A 26,198-nucleotide genomic window follows, 5' to 3' on the forward strand; every position below is an offset into this window, starting at 1 on the left:
TAAAACACACCTTGGCATCAGTGCACCAACGGAAGATGCATCTGTCTAATTGAAAGCCAATCTTCTCCCGCTCCGGAAGATACTCTGGCTCCGCGACACCAATCAACACAAACGCCATGCACGTTTCCATGATCACGAGGATTTGAGTTCCCTTATCCACTCGGAACCTGTGCCGCTGTCCATGCATAGGAAAGCGGCGACATCAATCCCACTTCCGAGAGATGCCGTTATTAATGGATTAGAACGTGCATGCGGCACTATTGGGATACCACGCAACCACAATCACGCTCCTCCTATTACCCAACATCGAATTATTCCCAGGGACGCCGTGGGCTGCAATAACGTGGAATATTATCGGCCACCCTTTGCCAACGACGCCTCTGACGATGTCAAGCGCACGGCTTTTGATTCAATTTACTTTTTCTAAGGAGATTACGATTTTGAATTATGGGCGGACGGTTCTTCATCACTCGCCGAACTTGCATCTGGATCCGCTGCACCATTATACGGCTCCACAAAGACAAATGGTCTCCCTGTGGAGGTCCATCGTGCAGCAGCCGGCATACTCGCACGCTCATAGGGAGCAGAGTGCCATGCCACTGAAAATTGGCTTTAGACATCTCATACCTCCTCGTCCGGAAACATCCCAATCGTCCACACAAACCCCGGTGTCAACCGACTCCCTGTCGGCAACTGAGGCACTCCGCGCTGCCCCACTGGCCGTGCGTGACTGCGTTGCTCAAGAGATTTGGGCTATGCTGCTTTCCTTGGTGAAGCGAGTTCACCCCGCACACCTCATATTTCCCCCATCGCACTGCAGCGCCCCACGCACTGAGGCCGCTGACGAAGAAGCCACGATTGCACGATCCCTGCAGCAATGAGGCATCCCCATCTGGCACGTGGAATTCCTTGCCGCCGTCAAGGTGTTGTACTGGAAGGAATTCCAGGAGGAAGAAGAATTCGCACACACCGCACGCCAGGCGCTCGTCGGTGTGGCAAGGGCTGTCTTCCTGATGTGCAGGCAGCCATCGGGCATCGAATCACGACTTTGTGCGCAGATACAATGCGACTCCTACCCACCCCTCGGCAGACCGGCACGCGCCCTGCGGATCACAGGCAACCCTCTGTGTCGGTGCTGCCGTCCCTTCCCCACACTGAAGAGACAGGACCGCCCCGACCTCCTCCGGAACCTCCACCTGGCGTGTCTACGGCACCTCCTCGTAGAACGACGAGCAGCGGATCAACGTCGCCCTGCCCAAGCTGCAGCAGCGTCTCCTCTTCCGTCCACAATATGAAGGCACACGGCCGACGCAATAACCCCGGCACTCCAATCGTTGCAGAAGGCCTCACATGTGGATTCTGCGACGGCTCCACGGTCTCCCCGACAGGTGCCTCACGCGCAGGTCACTACCGAAAATGCCAAGCGTATCAACGAGCAAAAAACGGACAACGCACCTCTGCAGGCTCCAATGACAGCCGTAGCCCTTCAGCCACTCCTCTGCTGCAATCCCCACCAGCCGCTGAACCGCGACAATCCACGGGAGGCCCTGCCGCACACGCTGTGGGAATGCCCCCAATCCCACCAATGAGCATCCGACTATTTGGAAACACCACCCTCTCGCACGACAGCACCGTTCAAGAGGGAAAAACTGGCCACATCGCTACGGACAGCCCGCAGGCCATTAACGAACAGTGGCTGCAAAGTATAACGAAACAAATGCTTCCCTTTCCTCAGCATAGAAAAACGTCACCTTCACACTCGCAATTGCCACCAATGAATTCATTGCGCAATACCGCTCTGAGCTGCAATACTTCCTGGTGCCATCCAGGTCCCTTGTCGACACATTGATGCGGGTGGGCGCCCATCCATTCCTCCCAATGACGGTGCATGTCTGCGACGCACCCTCAGATCCAAGAGGCACGTCCCTCACCACAGCCGGGATCGACTTCGCCCTGTGGGCACGCATCGCCTTGTCAGAGAAGCAGGAGTACGTCAGGCTGGTAGCAAAGCACCCGCTGGCACAACACATCACAAACATCATCACAACCAGCAGCACCAGCAGCACTGCAGACCGTGGGGCAACGTGGATCAACTGCCGCATGCTGTGACACAAATCATTTAATGGCTTGAGAAGAATAGGAAACACTCACAATATCTCGAAAAAAAAAATAAGGAAAAAAGAAAAATCACGTGACCGCAGTCAAAGCATGCCAACAATCTAAAAACAAGGATAATGCGTGCACTCAACCACAACACAAGTAAAACAATAAAACAATTAAAAAAAGCGTGGGGCGACCAGCACACACACTCTCATTGCTCCCGTAAAGCAAAACACACACACAGGGAGAGAGAGAGGGAGGTCGCCCACTCAATGCAATAAAAACAGAAACAGAAACAGTTACGGTGCTCCGCCCATGCAGCCAGGCAGGACGGCAGCGGTGCGTGTCGTGCAAAAGAGAGCACCAACGGGCCTGCATGGGTGTGCATGCATATATACAATGGGCACATTATGTGTGTGCCTCGTGGGGTGAGGTGAGGGCGAGAGTCCATGCAAGGGGACACACACAGAGAGAGAAGGACGAGTGTGTGTGCGGGCGGTGCACGGCTCTCTCTCCCTCACTCTCACGCGGCCACCACCGCAGCAGCACACGCAACAAAAAGAAGAAGCAGAAGAGGGGAGGTGGTGTGGGAGACCGCGGTGCTGCCGTCACTTTCGCCAGCCGTTTCTTTATTTACACTTTGGCTTTTTTCTGTCGCTGCAGCATCCGGAGTTCGAGCATCCTCAGTTGTGTTCGTCCCTGTGAATTGTTGCTCCTCAAAAGGGGAAGGCTCTTCGCTTGTAGATGGCTCAGCTTCTTGTTCTTGACTGCCAATTGATGTACTCTGCGCCGTACCTTTCGTAGAGGCAGGGTATTCTTTATTTTCCTTTTGTGTTTCGGGTAGGTTGTTGGATGTATCCGTGCTTTGGCTTTCATTCGTCTTTTGTTCCGAAGTTAACACTTCATTTTGGGTTTTGTGCTCCGGCGGTACTGTCTTTTGCACTGTCGTTTGGACCTGTTCACTGCTTTCTGATTCTTTACCTGGACTCTTTAATAAGTCTCCTTTCCCGAGGGCCTTTGAATCCTCGTTTCCAATATCTTGTACTCCCAATGAGGGCTGACCTGCTCCACCCTTATTGTTCTCGCCAGCACCTTCACCCTTTTCTGAAGCAGGAGTTTGTGGCTGCGGTTGCTGTGGTAAATTGAATTGCGCTTCTGGCGGTTGCCGTACTTCTTGTCCTACGTTTTTTAATTGCGTCTTTGTATTTTCTTTTCCTGGACCAGCGTTCACAGTTTCTTCTAATTGCTCTGAAGGGATTCCATCTTCATCCTCCACTCCAGGAACAACATCCTGTTGATCAGCATTAACTTCTTTTACTTCCAAAGGTTTTACTCCACGGGTTTCTTTTGATTGATTAACCCTGGGCAAACCTTTTGTTAGACTTGAGCTGTCTGCTGCTGGCGTTGAAGTTCCAGCAGGCTCCACCGCACCTTTACCAGCAATCCCACCTCCAGCACCACCGGCAGCAGCTTCCATTTCCTCGTCACATCTACCACCGGCACCGCACCACAGCACGCAGAGGGCACACACCAGCAGCACACGGCCAGTCATCATCGCCATCACTCCTGTCACTTGCGTGTAGCCTTCAGCACAAACTAACGCCCCGTCAACGCAGAGTAAAAGCAAAAGGGGATACACGACCACAGCCACGCACACTTTTCCATCCATGAATGAAAGTCACGCACAGTAAAATATAACAGCAACGCACACAAAAATGAGACAGATGGAATCTGTACAATTGCAAACCTCAAACGCCGCCCTGCAAGCCGGAAGCTCTAAAACGTAAAAAGCAAAAATTAAAAAAAACAACACACACACAAGGCTCCACCGCATGCACACACGGCGAGAGCCGTCCGTCGTGTCGGCACCCCTCACGGAGGGTAAACACACACACAAGAGGAGGTGCAGCGCACACAGCAACACAAAAGCAAAGTAACAATACAAAAAGGAGATCCCCGCACACCACGTGAATTGTTGGCCCACGGGAAGTGCAGCCAATAGTCATCACAAAAACAGTTCAGTTGCCCTCGGCCCTCGTTCATATTCGGCGCACACCACTTCATGCAGGCCTGGAAGCCACCACAGCAGCAGCAGCAACACACGCAAAAATAAACGCAGAGAATGGCATAATGCAAGCAATCATTTATTTGCGTTTCTGTTTGGATCTTGGAAGATGTCTGCATGCGTTTTTTGTTTTCGTTTTTGTTTTTCCAGAGGGCAAACCCTCATGCCTGGGTCGTGTGTTGGGGATTTCTGCGGGGTGCACCATTATTTATTTTTTTCCCTCTTGTGAATGTTTCTTGTGTTGGTGCAGCCAATAATTCGGTTTGTGTTGTTCCTGCTTCTCGTTGGCAAAGTGCTGCAATAAAGAATAATCTTCCGGGCCGCTGGCCGAATCCTGAGCTTCTCAATAAAAACCAAACACGATAGAAATAAGTGAGGGATCAACGGAATAAGAGTGGATTCACCACATCCTCAAAGGCCTAACACCAGGTGACTGTATGTTTATATACCATCCGTCAGCCACAATCGTGACATACTGCACTCTATTCGGATGGGATACATGTATTTATTTATTACTTACGAGGTGGCAGGCTTTTGGGGTCCTGCAGCCACAAGACCCCGCCGCGTGGTGGAATCAAAAGGGGGTGGGTGCGATGGCAAAATAAAAGAAAAAATTATCCGGCCGCTGTCGGCTCCCTAAAGTCGTGGCCTCCCAAAACTCATACGGCAGAAAAGTGTCGTGCAGAAGTGTATATTCGTTTTGTCAGGGTGTATATATACACATTCACTAAGGCAGCCAGCTCTCCCGCGATCATTCTCTGCACAAGCTCCTAAAGGGCTCAAGCACAAACACAAGACTCCCGGCAAGAAAAAAGGGAAACACGGCGTGACTGACACGACTCAAAGTAACGCTTCTAAGACAATGCGTGGATGACTCTGTCGACGCCACACCCGCACCACATGACATCAACGCCTCCACGGCAATAATCCCGCAGCGTGCGGAGAGGAAGTTTCATGAGTGCATTATTTTTGGAGCCAAACAACTGTACCGTCAGCAGAGGGCAGCGAGCAGCGGGGCAAAGTGAAGGTGGTGGGACTGTTGGGGAGGGTCGATGCGCAGTGTCCCCCACAAATACGAGGCGGGTGAAGTGAAACACACTCGCCTGAACGTCACCGGCCACCAAAGTGCATTGCTCCCCGCTGTAAATATTGATGAGCTCGAGGCTGGAGCAACTACTCGCAACGCGTGAAAGCGTCTTCCTGCACTGACGCTGCGATTCACATCAGACGGGCGACTTCAGAACAGTCGATCCCCAGCAGTAAAATGCAGCTGGCAGCGACGCTGTGGATTATCGATTCCCCGGCAACGAAGGGCGGAGAAGACAACTGGTCTCCCCAGCTGCGCGGCATCCATTCTTCCACTCTGTGCGTCCGGAGTGCCTCGCAGCTGCCTTGAGAGATGCGGCGGACAGACCTCCCTTATTTTCGCCTCCATCCGTCGACGAAGACTTTCGCGGTGGTGTCGACACACACCGAAGTCTCCCTCGTGCCCGCCAAACAAAAGACACACCCGTTGAGCAGCGTCACGTGCGTCGACGGCCACGCAAATAAATATCCACCGCAACGCAAAGTGTTTCTTATTGGGCACCAATAGAAAACTGGAGGCGGCGGCCTGGACAACACACACAACAAATCACACGCCAGGCAACGCTGAGATACATGCGAAAGGGCCAACGCGGGATCAGCAGCACAAACACTCGAGAGCTGCTGCGTGAACTCCACGGCAAATGGATCAGCCTCAACGCATGGGACACTAATTACGGCGGGTGACGGCGCGAAAGCCAACGGTTGCGCAAGGCCGGGAATTGTGGGGACGGCATTCAAACCCTCCTGGGATTCGTGTGCCAAGACACGCAGATAATCCGCCCCTCGGTGCAAATCGTCACCACAATCCTCATCGCTCCCTTTGCTGTCGTTCGTATTGTCACACTCAGAGCCGGTGAGGGAAGGTGCTGCCATGATGATTGTGACATCACACTGAATGAAACAAAACAATGCCTCGAAGTGTGCCGAGTGCAGGCATCCCGTCAGGCGGCGACACGGCGCATTCTTAGCAATGTACGAAGCAAAGGCAACGAAACAGTTTTCATCCGCCATCGTAGTCGCGTCCAGCGGGTACGGCTTCTTCTGCTCCTTCGGCCCCTCGTTCCTCTCCGCAGCACCAACAGCCGCTGCCATAGACGACGCTCCTGCTGCACTCATTCTCACAGAGAGACAAGGAGGAGAGTGTGGATGTTTGCCGAGAACACAGCGACTGTCATCGCCGGAGGAGACCATCGTGCAGCGTCCATCACGCGCCAGCACACACCAAGCAACGCATGCACCCGGCAGTGCAAATACATTCTTGCAGAGCACTGTGCAACTACTTCTGTGTGTGGGTGTCTGTTGGAGAATCAAAAAAAAGAGGAGCACAGGGAGGCACATCAACACAGCAAAAGGCACAGCTGGATGGCAGCGATACATGCGACACGGCCCCAACCTCAACAATCACGCACGGTGGCAGCACACACCCATCGACAAAAACAAAAAAAAACACGGCGGCAGGGTGTGGCTGTGCGTGTGGCGCTGCGGGTGTCTGCCCGCCCTGGCCGCAAAAAAACAAAACAAAACAAGAGGGAAAGAAATGTGTGCTCCGCCCCACAGGCCCTCGTCGCACGCCCACACGTCACGGCTCCCTCAGCGCGCCGTTCGTCGCGGCCCCTCCTCATGCGCGCAGCAGGCGAGGCGCACAGGGCCGTCGTCATGAGCGTGTCGGTGGTGTGCGAGTGGAGCAGTTGGGCGGAAACACACGGCACCCCTCACAGGAGGAGTGCGGAAGAAACAATTAAAGGAGGGAAGAATAGAAAAGAAAAAACGTCCACAGTGATTGCCCCCCGAAAGCAAAAAAAAGAAAAAAAAGAGTAAAACATTAAAACAACAAAACAGAAAAAAACGAGTAGCAAAAATTTAAAGCAAACAAAAATTTTTTAAAAAAATGACAATAAAACAAAAAAAACAAAAAGCCGAAGCGTGGGACGACCAGCGCACACACTCTCATTGCTCCCGTAAAGCAAAACACACACACAGAGGGAGAGAGAGAGAGGTCGCCCACTCAATGCAATGGAAACAGAAACAGAAACAGTTACGGTGCTCCGCCCATGCAGCCAGGCAGGACGGCGGCGGTGCGTGTCGTGCAAAAGAGAGCACCAACGGCCTGCATGGGTGTGCATGCATATATACAATGGGCACATTATGTGTGTGCCTCGTGGGGTGAGGTGAGGGCGAGAGTCCATGCAAGGGGACACACACACAGAGAGAGAGAGAAGGACGAGTGTGTGTGCGGGCGGTGCATGGCTCTCTCTCCCTCACTCTCACGCGGCCACCACCGCAGCAGCACACGCAACAAGAAGAGGAAGCAAAAGAGGGGAGGTGGTGTGGGAGACCGCGGTGCTGCCGTCACTGTCGCCAGTCGTCGCCGCTGTAGTTTTCATGGCTGTGGCTTCGACTGCTTTTTCCTTCGGATTGGTTTCTTTATTTTCATTTTGTTTTTCTTCTTGTGTCCCTGCACCATCAGTAGTTGGGTCTTTGTCGCCAGTTGTTTGAGTGCTTTGGGGTTTTGTTTTGTTCGATGCTTCTTCCACACGAGAAGATAAAATTGGCTGCTCTTGATTGCCTGCTGACATCCCCATTGTGGTGCTGATATAATCTTCTTCCTCATCTTCTTCCTTTTTTTCCTCTTCTCCATCCTCCTCCTTGACATCATCCTTGTCTTCATCCTTCCCTTCCTCTTCATTCTTATCATCTTCTTCTTCATCTTGGTTTTCCTTCTTCTCTTCTTTTTCCTCCTTTTTATCTTTTTTATTTTGATCCTTGTTGTCCTTCGTTGTATTTGCCGGATCTGATGCTTCTCCTCCGGGTTGTGTTGTCTGTGGCGGATTCACTGGCACTCCCCGTAATCCTGACCCCGTTGGTGACGACGTTGCTTGTGGCGCTGCCTGTTTACTTTCTTGTTCACCTTCTTCACCGCCAACGACGGTCATTTCTTTCTCTTTTTGAGTGTTCTCGTCGGACGCATTACCCGAAATAACCGAAGGTGTTTCAGAACATCCACCACCGCCGGCACCGCACCACAGCACGCAGAGGGCACACACCAGCAGCACACGGCCAGTCATCGTCATCATCATCACGGCTGCACACACAGTCTAGGGAGGGGCAAAAAGAGGAGGATGAGAAGAAAACACAAACGCATCAGCGGCGGCAGCATGGAGAGAAGGGGCGGCGTTTGCATGAGGGTTGTTGTCACGAGCATGGGAGACGCGTGCACGCAGGAAGAACAGGCAACAATGAAGCACCGGACAGCACGGCACACAACTCCACGGCATGTAAAACCCACCCACAGCTGCCCCAAAAATTGACGGGAAAGAGGGCGCAACAGTACGGCAAGAACACAGTGATGCCGGTGAAGAAAAGGATCCCAAACCGGCGTGAAAAAAAAAGCAAAAAAAAAGTCTTCCCCCACAGCGGCCACATCCAACAACGCAAATTAATAATAACAGAAACAAACACCACACACGGCAACTCACAGCGGCAGTGAGTTCCCTGTCGCCAATCTTCATGGCTGCACGCTACCGCACTCCTCGTGAGCCCATCGCTCCGCCGCCTTCCTCCTTCCCGCGGCTCCCCCGCACGAACAGCCACGGCACACAATCGGGTCCATCCACACCCGTCGCCACGCCGCCCTCAACGACCCAACAGTCAACCGCCCAAAAACCGTTGCTGAAATCACACACCCGCAACAAAGCACGCGACGCAACATCATGTCACGTGGACCCCGCCGTCAGAAGAACGTCATGTCAACCGTTTGGCCCGCACACGGTACAATCAATCAACAAAACAGAGAAGTAAGACAGGCACTCAATCAAGGACTCTCGACGCACACAGCCCTTTTGGTGCCGCCGCTGCTGCCACGGTACCCGAGCGGAGAATGACAAGCAGTGAAAAAATCCTCGCAAAAGAAAACCAATCCACACGTCCATATGCAAAGCGCCACTCAGGCTGCTGCAACTGCAGGGTCCGTGGGCAAAAATGCGCCTTACTGAATCCCGCCAACTATGTCAGTCTCCCCTCCCACCAATGTAGCGCATAATCCACGGCGTGCGTCCACAGGCATCCACTTCCGGTGCCCTAGAAACACTTCAGAACACACATAATGGGAGAAGTGAAGCATCATTACACAATGCCAAAGCAAATAAATAAAAATAATGGGGTCAAAACCACACAGATCCCTCGCAGAAGAACACGCACCCAAAGCATTTTCCAGAAAAAGTCAAACAAATTGTTATCCCAAAACCCATTAAAACACGCGTGGTACCGCCACATTAGCGATCAACACAAAAGGGAAAGAATGCATACAGCATGTCCCTGGTAAAAATTATACAGGCAAGCATATAAATGTATGTACTGAGAGGAAACTGCCAATTGATATAGGCCTTTCTCTATTGCAGCCAATGCTGAGCGTTGGCACCGCGGCGGTAGCGGCAAGCAGAAGAAGCAGCGGACGGGGAAAATCAGCCGCCGCAGCGTTATTGCCGTGGATCGGAGGCGGGGCTTCCTTCATGTCAGCCTCCCAACCCCCGCGCGCCACCGCCGCATCATCCTCCCTCGGCGGAGGGTCCACGGCGCCCTGCGCGGCATCAGCGGCATCAGGGCTCTTGGGTCCCGTGGCTGTGGCACCGCCACCGGCCTTGTCGCTGACGGCCTCATCTCCTAATGATTGTCCCACAACGGACGTCACACCATCGGCAGCCAAACCGTCATTGTCCGGATGATCGCTCTTCTCCGCCTCCTGCAGCGCACCCGCGGTGTCGCTGGGCAAGATCACACCGTTGCCATCGTGGCACCTGAGGCAACTTCCCTCTCCTCCGGCGACGGATGCTTCTGGGGAGCAGCCGTGTCTAAGTCCCTTGATGGTTTTCCACGGCCGGTCTCAATGCTCTCCGCAACGGGGACGGATGCCCCCTGGCAATCCCTGTTCAGTAGATGCCGGTGAAACCGTCCTGCTCCACACACTCTCTCCTCGCCGTCCCACGGAATCACTGGAAGTAGGCTGCCGCTGGTGGCGGATATCGTGCACACCTGCGCGTGGTCACGGCAAATAACGTTTCCCTCAGCGTAGGGTCGAGTGGCCCACGCAATCGTCGCCTCGGCCGTGCATGGGGCACAACGGGCGTTACCCTTTTCAGTCACTTCCAGATGCACCCGCATGCCGAGGCACCTCAATGCCGCATGCATGGCAACGCTTAGGTGTGTCTCCTCCGGGTTCCTCGCATCCGTCGTGTTGTTGGGAGGCGTGTCCAGATTCCACGAAGAGGGCTTATCCCCAGGCATCGCAGACAAACATTCTCCCCTCCAAATAACAGCCTCAATATCCCTCACATCCAGTGCGGGATCAGTGATGGTGCAACGGTCCATCGGACGCTTGGCTAAGCTTTCATGGATACTCCCAAACACCAACCACTGGAATACCGGTCCGACGCGCAGCGTCTGGCAGAAATGCCCAATACGCAAAGCATGTGGGGATATTCACTCATGTTGTCTGCAGAACACTTCCTCTGCAGTCGCCGGCACCCACAATCGGTGCCATTCACTCATCCCTCGCGTGGCACTGCGATAAGTGCGCCTCCATCGTCCTCCCGTCACCATCGCCATCCTGCAGTTCCATGCCATCAATGTCGTCGCAGTCGTGGTGCTCCCTCGCAGCCATCGCGGCGTTCGTCGAATCTGCCACGCACACAGGCAATGTTCATCACCATGCTGCGGCTGGCCATGTGCGGGCAGTCAAACCCGAGAGCATGGACCACCAGGTGCGCGGCGATGCGTTCGTGAAATAAAACGGCCGGGAAAGTACATGGCACCAGCGACTGGACGGTCATCCTCCAGCGTGGCGCACGGCAGTGCCCACACACCAATCGCCGCTGCAGCCACGTACAGCACCGTTTTAGCATTGACAACACCAGTGGAACAATGCCAAGCAGGCACCGTGAACCAACTGCAAACGCTGCCCGTGGCAAATGGGGGCACAATCAACGGACCCTCCATTCGCCGGACGAGCAGACGATCCGCATGCGGTTACACAGCAGCAGGGACAGTCTCCTCGGCAAGGATATTACCGTGCGCAAAGGATAAAACACCATCCTCACAGTGGCGATTTTCATTCAATAAATTCATTGCGTGAGACCGGGAGAAGACGCAGTGCTTCCTGCTGCCATCCAAGTCCCTTGTTGACGCCTTAATGCGGACGGGCACCCACGGGTCCTTCCAGACGCCGCTGCACAACTGTAACGCGTCCTGCGCCCTGAGATGCATTTTCCCCACCGTAACCAAGATAAAACTTGCTGTGGGAGCGCACCACATCGTCAAAGAATCAGAAATACTTCAGGGGGACAACAAAGCAACCCATCCGCTGACAAACCACATCGCAGACATCATCAACAACAGCACCAGTAGCGTTGCAGGCCGTGGGGTTAACGTGGACCAACGGACGCACGGCATAAGCCAAAGACAATCTTAACGGCTTTACAAGAATACAAGGGACTGGCACTTCCTCAACAAAAACAAAACCAATAGAAAAAAAAGAAAACAAAAAAATTCACGTGTCTGCAGTCAAACCAACCCAATAATCCACAAAAAAAGTTTATTGGTGCACTCAACCACAACACAAGTAAAAAAATAAAACGAAAACAAAAAGCCGAAGTGTGGGACGACCAGCACACACACTCTCATTGCTCCCGTAAAGCAAAACACACACAGAGGGAGAGAGAGAGAGGTCGCCCACTCAATGCAATGGAAACAAAACAGAAACAGTTACGGTGCTCCGCCCATGCAGCCAGGCAGGACGGCAGCGGTGCGTGTCGTGCAAAAGAGAGCACCAACGGGCCTGCATGGGTGTGCATGCATATATACAATGGGCACATTATGTGTGTGCCTCGTGGGGTGAGGTGAGGGCGAGAGTCCATGCAAGGGGACACACACAGAGAGAGAAGGACGAGTGTGTGTGCGGGCGGTGCATGGCTCTCTCTCCCTCACTCTCACGCGGCCACCACCGCAGCAGCAGCCGCACACGCAACAAGAAGAAGCAAAAGAGGGGAGGCGGTGTGGGAGGCCGCGGTGCTGTCGTCACTGTCGCCTATAGTCTTCGTATGGTTTGTTTGGGTGGCGGCGACTGTTTCTGTTGCTTGTGGTGCTGCCTCACTGAGTGTTGTGGGAACTTTGGTTTTGCCAGAATCGGATTCGTCGTGTGATTCGTTGGGGTTGGGCCGTTGAGCGTCACTCCCATCCGCCTCACTCTGGGCTTCACCACTGTCATTTGTAGAAGTGGATGGTGCTGTATTTCTCGCTTGACGTCCTGCAGGTGCACTCATCACCGAATCCGGTGTGGTTGTTTCTTGACCATGTTGCTCTGGGAAAGCATCTTTTAAAGGCGGAACAGGTGCACTGGACTCCGTTTTGGTTAGTAACGGTGACTTATCATGCGATTCTTGTGATGGACTCCGTGAATCTGTTGGTTCTATTGTTCGACTTCCATCCATTGATGATGGTTCTGCGGGTGCTGGTGGTCGTGCTGGCCCTGTTGCTGCAGTTGTGCCTCCTCTTCCTGCCGGTGCTGTTATTTGTACCTGCAATTGTTGTGGCGGTGGTTGTTGCGATTGTGACTGTTGTGCCCCTTTTATTACTTCCTCTCCTGGTGGATACACATCTTTTTCTTTTAGTCTTTCTTTCAATCCTTTTTCTTCTGGAGTTTCTTCGTGAGATACTTCTTGTTGCGTTGGCTGCTCTGAAAGCCTCTCGTGATTTCTTGAATTTTCACCGTCTTCTGCAACGCTTTCCTCTTCTCCATCTTCGTCTTTATAATTTTTTTCTCCGCTTCCTTCTGAATACGTTCCTGCAATTATTTCTTGTGATCCTTCACTCTCTGGTACTATTGATCCTGGACCTGATGTGCCTATTCCTGGCGGTGAAGGTGGTGCTGGTCCCGGCCCGCTTTGACCGTCGTTCGAACGACCACCAGGCGAAACGACAACAAGTACCGTGTCCTCCCCGTCACATCTACCGCCGGCAACGCACCACAGCACGCAGAGGGCACACACCAGCAGCACACGGCCAGTCGTCATCGCCATCACTCCTGTCACTTGCGTGTAGCCTTCAGCACAAACTAACAGCCCGTCAACGCAGAGCCGAAGGAAAAAGAGAGACAAATTTGTTTTTTTCCTACTCCTACCAGCGCGTCTAGCTATACAATGCCATCTGAATGCCGAAGAGGTGGTCGAGCAACGACAAAAGTTTCCTGCTATGAAGCAACTTCCATTGAGAGAACTTTCCGAGGCGAAGGTCCTGTTCAATGCCCAGCCGTTGACGCACAGCCAAGGTGCCTGGACATTCTAGAAGCAGATGGTGCAAGGTTTCCTGCGGGCCGATTGGCGTGCTTGTGGAGGCTGGCTGATCCTGCGGCAGCAGAGATCGCCTCCTGGCACTGCTGTTTCGATGCCGTGTGGCGTCTGGGTTGTGTGCGCAGCGACTTCTGTGCTGTGCGGTGCTTCTCCGTGTGGGGAAAACCATGTCACAGAAATCACATTTGAGCTCGGGAAGCGGTGGAGGATGTTCCGGGTGAAATGACCGACAGTGACTGACGAGACCCGAGAATCCCGTCAATGTGGAATCACAGTGCGGACATTTCTCCTTCCGACGGCGTGTGAGGGTCCGTCTCCTTACCGGAGAGACGTCTTCATCCCTTGCCGACGGGGGAACAGTGTCCGTCCCCGGTGCGGTTGGATCGTTGTTAGAGCGCATGTATGCAGACTGTTCCGGTGAGACGTTGCAGAAACGGCATTGGTTCGTGCAATCTCTCACGGCCCAGTATAGTCGGCCCCAGAGCTCAGATTCCCCGCACCTTGCCCTTGCGAGGTGAACCAGTTCCTGACGGTGTAGAACTTCCTGAGTGATCAGGTCCTTACCGCTGAGATCTGATGGCCTTGTGCCGCAAAGCATGTAGCGATGAGTGTCTTGACGAATGGTACTACGCCACTTGTTGGTGAGCTGGGTAGTAAAACATGTCAGCAGATCCGTATGCCATAAAGGTGCGATTCCTTGCTCCGTGTATTGTCCACTTTCCATAGTCTGCGTCGCATACTGATCTGCAGGCTCGTTAGCATGTACTCCGCAATGTCCGTAACAAAACTGCAGGTGCACGGACCAGCCAGCACACGTCAGTGTTAAGAGGCGCTGCCAGATCCGATCCTCCGTCCAGTCTGTCTGACTGAGCGGGCCCTTGTTTAGAGCCGCTAGAAGAGACTGACTGTCCGTAACCACAAGCAGGGTTTTACGCCTGTGTCGGATACGAGGGATCATCAGCTTCTCTAGGGCTAGAAGCAGCGCACGGGATTCCGTCCTGTAGCTGCATGGGCGCGCACCGCAGTTTATGCTGGCCTTTTCTATTATCTCCGATGAGTTGAGGGATGAAAGCAGTATTCCAACCCCTGCTGACTTGGAAACGTCGACACCGCCATCGGTCGCAAGTATCCACGATCGATGGCTGTGCAGCGCCAGGGCCTCTTCGCTGACTCTGCGCTTTTCCCGCATCAGCTCTTCTTCGTCAGTTATTGAGTGGTCTATCGGAAGTTCCACGCCGATGGTGACCCGGAGAGCGGAGGCCGCAAACCAGGGAGGAATGGAGCTGCGAAAGAACCGCTCTTCGCGTGGTGAGCTCTCGGTGATGCCATAGTCCTTTGTGTATGCGTCTACGAAGACATATAGCTCGTCCCGAGATAATGGCGGGATGCGGAAACCAGCGCGAGGCGGTGGCTCAGGCGGGGGTCTCCGCATCCAGTCCATCTGACATGCGCGTGTGTTCTCAAATATGGAGAGCCGTGCGCGCAGGCAGAGGACGTGGAGCGGAGGCATATTAGCCTCCAGCAGTGCGGATTCCGGGTCAACAGTGCTCGGAACTCCGCTGACAATGCGTGCTAGGGTTGCGTACGTCTTCTGCGTCTCATTCTTCGCTGAATCCGTCGCTGCCGCCCATATGAGCTCGCTGCCATAGCGTAATTTGGAAGCACCGTATCCGATGACGAACGTGCGTAGGTCATGTGGAGATGGTCCCGCCTCTTTGTGCGCTATGCAGCGTAGCTGCGATATCCGTTGCGAAGTGGCAGCGCATTGCTTGGTGGCCGCCACATTTAGCGTCAGTCGTGGATCGAGATCCATGCCAAGAAGCTTAGTAGTTCGCGATGCCCCCATGGTCATGACTGGGATTTGACATCCAGCCACTACCAGGGGCCACCTTCTTCACGATCATAATCTGACTCCGTGTGCGTGGAGAGTGTGAACCAAGCGGCTTCACACTTTGACGGGTTGATGGCCAGGCCATTTTCCTGACTCCACGCATGCAGTCTTTGAAGAACCATGTTGGCAGTGGGAATGGCGTCTTCCCGGGACTGCCCCTTAACGATAATAGAGAGGTCGTCCGCATACATGTCTGCTGTGACACCCGCAAAGCTGTTCAGCAGATTGAGAAGTGGATGTACGTAAAGGGAGAACAAATACGGTCCCAGCACGGACCCCTGAGGAACTCCTCGCAGCATGGGACGCCGATCGCTGTGTCTGTGGCCAACTCGTGTCTTCGCGTAGCGACCACATAGAAAGTTTCTAAGCCACCTTCCACAATTCACCCCCGGAATATTAGCCAGCAAGCGACTGAGGACCCGATGATCTATGGAGTCAAAAGCCTTGCTGAAATCAACCAGCACCAGCAGAGTCCGATGGGGTCTGTAGTGGAGTTGATTGCCAACACCGCTCTTCTTGGGAAGGTTCACTTGGAAATAGTGATTTCTATTATGCTCCACTTCGTGTATCAGGCGTGCCAGCCGCATCGTCGTGGTACGCATACTACGATATGCATACTGGTGGGGGTGCGGCGTCCACACCCAAAGCAATTTCTTCAGTACCATTTTCTCAGCAACCTTACTCACAATGGAGGTAAGGCTGATGGGTCGATATGACTCAAGCAGTTCCGGCGACTTACCGGGTTTTAAGAGTGGAACGATGGTAGCGCGTCTCCACTCAACCGGGATCGTACCGGTCGTCCAACTGTGGTTAATGCAACGAAGAAGGAATCGGAGGCCCTTTGACGAAATATGTCGCAGTGCCTCACTGTAGACTTCATCCGGTCCGGGGGCCTTGCCATACGGCGTATTACGTAGCGCAGCAAGCAGTTCCGTACGATTAAAAGTTGCATCAAGAGGGGAGTGAAGATGAGCAAATAAACCAGATGTGGCGGCAGCTTCGTTTTTATCCTGTGGCCCAGAACTAGATGAGAGTGAAGAACCTGAAGTAGATGTAGCTGCAGACTCGTTGTTGTTCTGCTGCCCAAAAAGAAAAGAGAAGCATTAATGTTCAAAGATGCACTCTGTCTGTTGATGCCTTTGGAAAACCTAACTGCCTTGTGAGAGGGGTGAAATGGAAGAAAGATGCGATTGGGAGCATTCGCTGCTCTCCTTGCTGTTTTATAAGTGTGTTGACCATCTCCCAATAAAATTGATGTGGGAGATGGAAGTGATGCCTTTTTTCGTCCGGAAATGTATTTCCATGCGAGTGGCTCGCCTGGATTTAACTTGCTGATGCGACGTGGATACGTGTTGCGCAAGCGCTCTCGGAGCAGGAGGAAGAGTTGACTCCTTGTCCGTTGCATTTCTGCCTCACGGTCGGGCGTCGGTACCTGTAGATAGCGGGCCTTGCTGTCGGTAGCCATCCGCTCTGCTTCCATGAGAGTGTCGTCCCAAAGCCTGGGACCGTCCTTGTGCATGCCGCGAGGGCAGTGTAGTCGATACGAAGTTATAAGCGCTCTCGTGAAAGCTTTAATACCGGTGGACTGCTTTTTATAGTCGTATGCCGGAAGTTGTGCGTCGAAGTCCTTGACGAATAAATCCCACTTGCACTTCCCCCAACTGTAGAAAAACTTAGGTGCCGAAGGGGGTGCCGAAGGTATGGTATCCTTAAATGCCTGATGCAGCGTAAATGTCAGCATATAATGATCACTAAGCGGCGACACGGAAGCTGACCAATCCGACACAGTCAAATGCTTTGACCATGTCAGATCGATACAGGATCGTTCTCTTGTGCCACGGGCATACGTGATCTCACCAGGGGTGTTAACCAAGGTGAGTCCCGCATCCGTGCACAGTTCTAAAAATTCTGCAGCAACCTCGCTTGGAGAAGTCTCCAAGAATGGCTCCCACTGTGGGTGATGCATGTTGAAATCCCCGCACAGCAGGAGCGGCGTCGAGGCTGGAAGGCAGTTTACTAACCGCCTGAAGGATTGCGTTACTTGCGGTGGTGGTCTCATATAGGCACTCGCTACAATAAGATCACGGTTCTGGTCCAGAGCAACCTGGACCACCACCACTTCATGGCTGGTGTCATGCTGGGGGATGGCGAGAGGTATACGCTTGGAGCGGAGGGTTTTCCGCACCAGCACCGCCACACCGCCTCCCTTGCCGATGCGCGATTGTGCATGGAGCACATAATCTCCAGTATGCATGCTGGCGATCTGCTCTGACGACTTCCAAGTCTCCTGGATGGCTATTATGTCTGCTCCTTGCGCCATTAATGTTGCGAGTTTTGACGGCGTGAGGCAAGAAACGTTCATCTGGAGTACTGCTATGGGGCCTGGGTGCTGCTCAATGTCTCCGCTTAGCAGTAGCTTTTGTCGTTGCGCGTCATATACGGCACGCAAACGGTATGTATAGCGCTGATAAGCGCCGATGGAATTCAGCAGCGGATAGAAATACCGCTCCGCGGGCAGCCATGTAAATGGCTCCATCTGGTGCCCTTCCGACCCGTTTGTGCGGCGTCTCCTGCCTCTCCGCGGGCAGCGGATGGGCAGCAGGCACTTGGCTTCCTCTCTAGCAAGGAGTACTAGACCCTGGCACCACGTTGAGGTGGCCGGCTGACCCATAGCGTTGTTGTGGTCTTATTGGTGGTCGTATTTGGCATTTTCATCCTCGCGTTTGATATCCTTGTCTTATTATTCTCGTCGCCTCGTGTATTTTCCTGCGCTTTTTTGTTTTTTTGCATCTGACATACCGGCCGCACCTTGTGTTTGTGTGGAGACTGAGTTGCCAAGCTTGGTGTCTCGGGATTATCGTTAGCCGAACTCAGTGACTCTGGCGGAACTGGTGTTTGTCCAGTGATGGCTGTGCCTGCTTCCTTTGGCAAAGAAGGTCCTGGAATTCTCAAACCTTCCTCACTGTCTCCCCCACTCTCTGTCTGTGGCCCACCAGTCTCCTCATCATATGGCTGCAATGCACCAGGCATATTTTTGTGGGATCCGGTTTCCCTAGCTCAGGGCTGGGAGGACGGCTGTTATCATTATTATCGTCTCCTGTCGCCGTCACGCACACGGAGCCCAAATCAACGCAGCCACACGCGGTGCTCCACACCCGCAAGAAAGAATATGCGGGCTGCGCACTTCCTCTCTCTTATCCTCATGGCCACGGAAGAAGACAACAGCCGCCACACGCAACTGCCAGCACGCACTGCAAAAGGGGCATTCAAAACCACTGCAATGTGCATCTCGTGTGTGTGCCTGCAGAAACACAAAGCAAAGAAGTAGAAAAGAGGAAGCAGAGTATGTGGAGAGACGCACAAAATAAAATGTACAGCGGAGGTGCGTGGCGGAAGCAACAAGAAGAAGACCGCTCAAACTCACGACTGCACTGCAGCCCAAGCAGCGGCAATTCACACAATATTCATTTAAAACAAAAAAAGAAACCTTCCCTTCATCTTACACAAACCCCATCACACAAAATAATTATAAATAAAAAAGAAATCGTCCATTACTGTTCCACACAAATTAACAAAAAGCAGCCGGCTGCCGTGTGGCCACACCAAACTGTTTGCAAATTTTGCTCGTAAAAAAAAAATTAAAAAGATATTTAAATGCCTTTCAACCGTCCGACCCTCTGTGTGTCCGCACATCGTTTATATTTCATGGGGTCATCTGCGTGTTGCTGCTCCCCTCAGCCCTCTCATCGGCGCGTGAGTGCGGCCCGCAGAGCACAGTCACTCGTGTGTGTGGGGACTGAGAGAAGCACGCAGACATGACGGCAGTCGCGTCACTCCATCGGGAGAGTGAGCGCAGCAAAAAGCAAAACATCTTAAAAACACGGCGGCAGGGTGTGGCTGTGTGTGTGGCGCTGCGGGTATCTGCCCGCCCTGACCGCAAAGAAAACAAAACAAGAGGGAAAGAAATGTGTGCTCCGCCCCACAGGCCCTCGTCGCACGCCCACACGTCACGGCTCCCTCAGCGCGCCGTTCGTCGCGGCCCCTCCTCATGCGTGCAGCAGGCGAGGCGCACAGGGCCGTCGTCGTGAGCGTGTCGGTGGGTGTGCGAGTGGAGCAGTTGGGCGGGAAACACACGGCACCCCTCACAGGAAGAGTGCAGCAACAAACAATTAAAGAGGGAAGAGTAGAAAAGAAAAAAGAACTTCCATAGTGATTGACCCAAAAGCAAAAAATGAAAATAATTAAAGTATTTTAAATAAAGTAAACATCGCACAAAAAATATCTTTCCTTTACGGGGAGCTATCCATTAGCAGGAGTGTGTGCGTCGGTGGTGGGGAAAGGCTGAAGTGTTCCACGCTGAGGCCAGTCACTCCTCACAGAGCCGCAAATCCCCACAGTCCCAACAGCAGAAGAAGCAGCGATGGCAGCAGTCCGCTCCCACGCACAGTGCCGCCATCGCTGTTATTCCCCTGCGACAATTTTCCGAGGCTGCTGTTGAGTGCCGTGGCATTTACTTCCCCGGCCTGTGGATGGATTCCCTCCTCCTGCCCATTTTTTTCTCCTGTCGTCTCCCCATCCTCACCTGAGCTTACGCTCACCTCAGTATTCACTGCGGTTCCGTCTTGCCCCACGTCCATAGTTGTAGGGCCATTTGCATCTGCTGTGGCAATGTTTCTCGTAGGAGTTTTGAGTGGTCCATCCTCCTGCGTTTTATCTCTATCTGTTGTGGTCGCCGTTTGGTAGCCACCAGCAGTAGAACCGCCATCCACATTTTGATGCCCATCAGGAGATGTTCCTGACGCCAAATGCTTTACGGACTCCTTGCCTGCTGGGGAACTCGTTACAGTGGACAGCGTTGATGTGGGTGCACCGCCCGCACCGTTTTTCCCCAACGGCTGTCCTTTTTGCTCCTTCTGCTCAGCAGAAAAAGATGGAATCACGTTTCCTTGACCATTTTTGTTCACCAAGGATAAAATGGAGGCTTCATTGGGATTGAGGGCTTCCATCTCATTGTCACCCTCCTCCTCCGCCTTCCTCTGGGCGTCAACGCTGTCACTTGTAGAGATGGATGATGGTGTTGAATCTCCTGAACGGCCTTTAGCTGCATTCTTCATCGAATCGGATGTGGTTGCTCCTTCACCGTGTTTCTCTACCTCAGCATCCTCTAGAGACGTTTCTGGTACCTCGAGATCCGTTTTGGTTTGTGACGGCGGTGTGTTTCGCTTCTCTTCTACTGAATTCCGTAAGTCTGCTGGTGCTAGTGGGGTTTCTTCTGTTGGGAACGCCGGTACTGGCGGTGTTGGCGGTGATTGGGGGGCGCTGGAGGCGTCTCTCTTCACCACCCCACTCTGCCCTTTCTCGCTTTCTTTTGCATCCTCATTAGCCTCTGTACTTCCTGCTTCTCCTTGTTTATCAGAGATGTGCGTTTTTGTTTCGGGACCTGACTTCTCCGGTGCCTCCACGATGGGCGAATCGGACTGTCCAGGCGTTTTTCTTTGTACTGACGGACCACTTACCTCTGAAGATACCTCGTCCTCAGAAGTGAGCGTTTCGCCAGGGGAATGTGAACCATCACCCTCTTCAGAAAGAGAATTTGAAGGAATACCACCAACAGACGGAGAAGTTCCCAACGAAGAAATCATATTTCCTTTGGAACCTTCAACAGAAAGAAGCTCCAAAGGGGAATTTACTTCAGGACCTCCATGTGAGCCACCCTCACTTCCAGCACTGTTGCGACCACCAGAGCCGCCACCAACAGCTGCAAAACCCTCAGCGTGTCCAAAAACCGTACCGCACCACAGCACGCAGAGGGCACACACCAGCAGCACACGGCCAGTCATCATCATCGCCATCACTCCTGTCGGTTGCGTGCAGCCTTCAGCACAAACTAACACGCCGTCAACGTAGAGTGAAGGCAAAAAGAGAAATACAAGGCCGCTACACCACACACAGTCGCCGCACACAAATAGCAGCAGCATGCATTTCATGAGACAGATGGAATCGGAGCGATTGCAGGACTCGCACACTGCCACGTAAGCCAGGAGATTAAAAAGCAAAAGAAAAAACAATAATTACAAAAAAAAACCCAAGGCTCCAGTGCGCATGAACCCATCCACAAAAGCGTCCACGCAAACAGTTGTACGCGTGTCGTGCATATGAGTGTGTCTCAGGGATTCTTTCAACGTGACGGATACAGGGAGCACCAACATGCAGCACACAGCAGGGAAGCGGAAGCAAATGAAGCAAAACACAATCATTATTTTCTATTATTTACTTACATCGGACCACAGTGGACGCGCACAAATCCCCGCAGTTGAGTACTGGCACGCACAGCCCGCATGCACCTCTTCAGCCCAGAGTGGTGTACGCCAGCGCGGATGCGGCGAGCAGCAGCGGGGCACACACCCACGCAGAGCTGCTGAGGCTGCCGTCGATTTCGCGAAGACGTGACGGTTCGCGGGTAGTCGTCGTGGTTGGCGCCCCCGTAGTTGTGGCCTTACCACTTGGTATCTGTGTGGTAGTTGTAGTGATTGGTGTCTGTGTAGTCGTGGTCGTAGTTGGTGCGGCGGCCCTCTTTTGTTCATTTGCCGTAACGGTATTCGTGTGTTCTTTCCGTCCATTAGAATTCACACCATCTTTTTCCTGTGTATTGTTGTAAATATTTTGTGACTGTGGCGTTCCGGTTACTGCAGCCGTTTCCTGTGATGTATCAGTCGCCGTATTTCGTCCCTGTACCTCATTCCCCCCTTCGTTTCTTCGTTTTCCTCATCTTTTGGCTGTGGCGAGGGAGAAGTTGCATTCTGCGAATCCGTGTCCTGATCTGGGTCCTTTTTCTCGTCATCCTTTAGAACGGTTACTTCTTCGGTTTCATCTCCACTCCCTGCCGCGCAGACTGACGGGCAGCAGCATAGGGCGAGCACCAACAGGGCGCACAGCAGACGGCACGTCATCATCGTGAGTGTGGTCGTTCAGTGGTGTGGAGCTGATCTGCACAGTGAGGGACATGGAGAGCAACAGGGAGACGAGAGGTGCGGCAGACACACACAGAGGGCACACCACATGAGGAGAGGGCAGCAGCCAGGCATGCACCGTACGCCGCACACCACGCACGACACACACTCCAATCCACGGCAGCAGGCACACACACACACAGCCCTGCACTCTGTAACACCAACACACAGATGGAGGAGGTAGAAGCAAACAGGAGCGGCACACAAGGCTCCACCGCATGCACATACGGCGAGAGCGGTCCGTCGTGTCGGCACCCCTCACGGAGGATACGCACACACAAGAGGAGGCGCAGCGCACACAGCAACACAAAAGCAAAGTAACAATGAAAAAGGAATGATCGCACACCACGTGAATTGTTGGTCCACGGGAAGTGCAGCCAATATTCATCATGTAAACAAATTCATTTGCCTTTTGGCCTTCGTTCATATTCAGCGCACAACACTTCATGCAGGCCTGGCCACCACCGCAGCAGCAGCAGCCGCATACGAGAAAATAAGACGCAAAGGATGGGAGGTGGTGTGGAGACCGTGGTGGTGCTGTCGCTGTCGGCGGTGGTCGCTTTTCCTTTTTCATTGTTGGTGAATGATGTTGTCGTGAATACTTCCGGCTATTTGACTAGGAGTGATGTTAAAAGGCAATTGGTTCCCTGACACTCCGTTGATGCCTTCCCTGTCCCGTCGATTTCTGTGCTCGCTTGTGGTGTGGTAGGCGAGACGCTGACAGGGCTGCCAGCACCATCTGACTGAAATTGTTCTGCCGTGTTCTCGTCCCCAGTCCCATTCCACCAGCTGCTGGGGGCAATGCAGCAGTCATGCAAGAAGCACCAGCAATGGGCTGGGGTGCCGGCCGCATCAATCAATCAATGGGTGTGTCCGCAATCGATAGAAACATGCATCGACAGGGACGTCTGCACCGACGCTCGGGAATGGGGAACAGTGGCGCCAAACAGAACAGTTCGTGCCACCCCGGAAAATCCGCAGGGTGTATTGGCGCGGGCTGCGTTACTGCCGTGGCGATGGAAATGAATGGCAGTGCTGGTGGCGTCCTCGTCGTACGTCCCCTCCTGCCACTCCTCGCGGTAAACCCATCGCCTGAGTACATTGGATCCCGCCTGAGAAGCCAATTAAAAATGTTCTTTCCTCTAAATGTATTGTACTCTTAACTGGCCACAGTCGCCCGCAATGCCTCCAGCGGATACACCTGCGATGCACGGTCAACGCAATCCACATCCACTCGTCGTGCACCATCCAACACCATCTTTTCCTTGGAGCTATGAACAACACCGGGCACACGCTCCTTTGCGGCCGTCCACGGCATGCGCCTGCGGTGAGAATCCGGAGAACGTTCCATTCCTTTTGTGCACAAAGTCATGGAGCTGCCGCCGTTAAGCGCGTCCCGGCGAGGGCAACAAAATCCCGCCGCAGCACTCACGAATGCCCACCTGTTGCCTCCTGTGAAAAAAAAATAATAATGGAGGGAAAAGCGTGCACAAATGTCCTGGCAAGAAAAGTCAGCACCGGTGGATGAACACTGAAGCCGTGGGTGCATGCTCCACAAATGTCCTTCCTTTTTTAACCGCATTCTTCGTTGCATGGAAATGGCCCGCAACCGCACACGCGAGAAAACAAAAGCAAAAGGCAAGCAGCGCAGCCGTTGAAACACACACGCGCATCGTATGAAACACTTCAAGGAGAGGAAGGGAATGCAGACACAAGCGCACACAATCCCCACAGACACCCGCAATCGTGTGTGGTTGCTTCTGTTCCACTCTTTGGCTCTCGATGCATTCCTGTGCGTGTCTCGCCCGTGAGTCACAGTGCCGTAGGGTGCCAATTCCCTGCACAAACACACCTCAGGACGCGGCAGTGAGGCTCCCCAATGACCACCTCACGGCCATGCCTTTTGGATATCTCATGGACCGAGCACCTCTCGCTGCAGGCCACACTACCCAAAACAAGCAGCACTATGCGCTGAGGAGTTGTGAGGGCAATCGTCCCACCACCACCACCACCCAGATCAGGATGATTCTCCTCTTTGCCACCACACCATTGAAATATCCCGGCGTTTTCCCTGCTGCTCCACTGTTATGGCCACCACTCGCGCCATTTGGCCCCATCGCATGATCGCGCTCCACCGATGCCAACGACAGCCCAACCCGCAGCGTCCTATTCCTGCCCGTCTCCATAATCATGCAGGCATGCTTCAGAAACGGATCCTCGTCCGTCGCGGCGTTGCTCGCAGAGGAACCCGTGCTCCGTCCGCTCTGCGCCGACGCAGTGCTGTATCGTTGCACGCTCCCGGCCCTCCTCGTCACATGCTCAAGGTTCGCAAACAAATGGGCGTCGGGCGTCAGTCCACCGTCTCGGATCAGCTGCTGCTTCTTGGCCTCCGTCAACTCGTCGGTGCTGCTCGCAGCCACAAGCAACAGAAGACGCAGACGCACAGGCCGGGGCATTGCGGCATCCCTCGTCAGGTGCCGCACGCCATCCAGGTTTTTCCTGAAGGGTTTGGTGCCCAACGGCGATTTCTCGTTCCACCTCCCACACCTCCGCCAGTCGCTTCTCCCGGTACTGTGCCACAAGCCTCGCGCAAAAAATCGATGTGCAGCCACAGTCTGGCTTGCCTCTCCTGAAACTCCGGCGAAGCCCGCACCGCACCGCTCAACTCCGCAAGATTGGCCTTCGGCTCCACGCCCTGCACCAATCCCGGGTGATACGCGTGGAGTTTTTTCAGCACCGACAAAAGCTCCTCCACGCACTGCGCAAGAAAACAATGACGGTACGAGCGCCGGTACACATCTTCTTCATCCACCAATTACTGCCGCTTCGAGTCCGCCCCAGACAATTCCTACAGGTCTGCTCATACACTTTCTTCTCCAGCGGCATCAGGTCATCAAGCAGACACTGGCATGTGCGTTGGTGCATCAGCGGCGTCACCGTGACACAGCCCCAATCAACGATGATCCGCACCGGGTTGCCGCGGCTGTCGGCGCCCCTAAGTGAAATCCGGCTCGTCGTGGTATTGCCTGGCAAGCCCTCAAAAAAGGTCCTGGCAAACCCATGGCAGATGCTGCCTCTGTTTTGTTGGCAAATGACAGGCACACCGTTGTTCACGGCGTGAATAGCCGCCACAGGAAGTGACGCCGCAACTTCTACAACGGACCATCAATTCGGATGGCAACAGCGGCGACAGCAGCTGAGGAAACCCATTCTGCATGCTGAGGTGTAACACCAGCACCTCACGGGCGGCGAAGTCTAACATAATGTCCTTGGAACGCATCGCCCTCGGCGCTATCCGAGCCCGCGCGAGTTGCTGAGGACTGCGATGCGGGGTGCACCCGAGCCCAAAGTTGTGTGCATTCCTGTGCAGGACCTTTGCCATCCAATCCTCAACCACGCGGCTCACAGAGGCCTTTTCCACGGCAAAAATTAGTGCGCAGGGCTACACATAATCGGCTGCCGCGGCGTCATGAGGTCCTCGAGCAGCGTCACGCCGTGCTCCATGAGATCATGAAGACACAGTGAGCAGCTCAGCGCAGACGCAGCATGGGCATCGCAGAAAAAAACTTTGGACAATCCATGAACGGCGTCAAGCATCTGGTGGAATATATAATCCCGCACACAACCACAAACGCCATTGCTGGGCTCACGCAGCTGCCCGCTTCCGACGGCCCTGACCGCACCAATCCGCCCCACATAATATGTCA

General features: G+C 53.6%; 6 protein-coding genes and 5 pseudogenes across 6 annotated transcripts, besides 14 other annotated features; all 11 read right to left on the minus strand.

The window, feature by feature from the left end:
• Positions 1-1,537: part of a mobile genetic element that runs on past the window's edge.
• Positions 1-19,713: part of a sequence feature (areas not merged during assembly with more than two copies in the genome that could not be assigned to a particular haplotype) that runs on past the window's edge.
• Positions 1,683-2,102, minus strand: Tc00.1047053503973.110 (uncharacterized protein; the record flags this gene model as incomplete). Its single annotated transcript, XM_815315.1, has 1 exon — positions 1,683-2,102. One exon carries the CDS (start codon positions 2,100-2,102, stop codon positions 1,683-1,685), a length of 420 nt encoding a protein of 139 aa, XP_820408.1.
• On the minus strand, positions 2,624-3,661 carry Tc00.1047053503973.120 (mucin-associated surface protein (MASP), putative; the record flags this gene model as incomplete). The annotated part of the gene is made up of 1 exon (XM_815316.1): positions 2,624-3,661. The coding sequence occupies one exon, from the start codon at positions 3,659-3,661 to the stop codon at positions 2,624-2,626; it is 1,038 nt and encodes a 345-aa protein (XP_820409.1).
• Positions 4,289-4,311: a microsatellite.
• Positions 4,669-4,937: a mobile genetic element.
• On the minus strand, positions 5,084-6,124 carry Tc00.1047053503973.140 (annotated as a pseudogene).
• Positions 7,042-7,166: a sequence feature (A-rich).
• On the minus strand, positions 7,516-8,328 carry Tc00.1047053503973.150 (mucin-associated surface protein (MASP), putative; the record flags this gene model as incomplete). Its single annotated transcript, XM_815317.1, has 1 exon — positions 7,516-8,328. The coding sequence occupies one exon, from the start codon at positions 8,326-8,328 to the stop codon at positions 7,516-7,518; it is 813 nt and encodes a 270-aa protein (XP_820410.1).
• Positions 7,850-8,003: a sequence feature (CT-rich).
• Positions 10,022-10,615, minus strand: Tc00.1047053503973.170 (uncharacterized protein; the record flags this gene model as incomplete). The annotated part of the gene is made up of 1 exon (XM_815318.1): positions 10,022-10,615. The coding sequence occupies one exon, from the start codon at positions 10,613-10,615 to the stop codon at positions 10,022-10,024; it is 594 nt and encodes a 197-aa protein (XP_820411.1).
• Positions 10,776-11,453, minus strand: Tc00.1047053503973.181 (annotated as a pseudogene).
• Positions 11,751-11,789: a microsatellite.
• Tc00.1047053503973.190 (mucin-associated surface protein (MASP), putative) lies at positions 12,232-13,320 on the minus strand (the record flags this gene model as incomplete). Its single annotated transcript, XM_815319.1, has 1 exon — positions 12,232-13,320. The coding sequence occupies one exon, from the start codon at positions 13,318-13,320 to the stop codon at positions 12,232-12,234; it is 1,089 nt and encodes a 362-aa protein (XP_820412.1).
• Positions 13,404-18,154: a mobile genetic element.
• Positions 19,001-19,021: a sequence feature (AT_rich).
• Positions 19,109-19,137: a sequence feature (AT_rich).
• Positions 19,714-19,828: a sequence feature (haploid, non-Esmeraldo-like haplotype).
• Positions 19,829-21,390: a sequence feature (areas merged during assembly that could not be assigned to a particular haplotype. This can correspond to areas where the two haplotypes were merged or to regions with more than two copies in the genome that were merged during assembly.).
• Positions 19,855-21,333, minus strand: Tc00.1047053503973.240 (mucin-associated surface protein (MASP), putative; the record flags this gene model as incomplete). Its single annotated transcript, XM_815320.1, has 1 exon — positions 19,855-21,333. The coding sequence occupies one exon, from the start codon at positions 21,331-21,333 to the stop codon at positions 19,855-19,857; it is 1,479 nt and encodes a 492-aa protein (XP_820413.1).
• Positions 21,391-21,658: a sequence feature (haploid, non-Esmeraldo-like haplotype).
• Positions 21,659-26,198: part of a sequence feature (areas not merged during assembly with more than two copies in the genome that could not be assigned to a particular haplotype) that runs on past the window's edge.
• Positions 21,829-22,434, minus strand: Tc00.1047053503973.250 (annotated as a pseudogene).
• Tc00.1047053503973.255 lies at positions 23,284-23,919 on the minus strand (annotated as a pseudogene).
• On the minus strand, positions 24,680-26,191 carry Tc00.1047053503973.260 (annotated as a pseudogene).

Source organism: Trypanosoma cruzi, genomic scaffold (assembly GCF_000209065.1).
Source record: "Trypanosoma cruzi strain CL Brener 1047053517083 genomic scaffold, whole genome shotgun sequence".
In the NCBI taxonomy this organism is placed as follows: Eukaryota; Euglenozoa; class Kinetoplastea; order Trypanosomatida; family Trypanosomatidae; genus Trypanosoma; species Trypanosoma cruzi.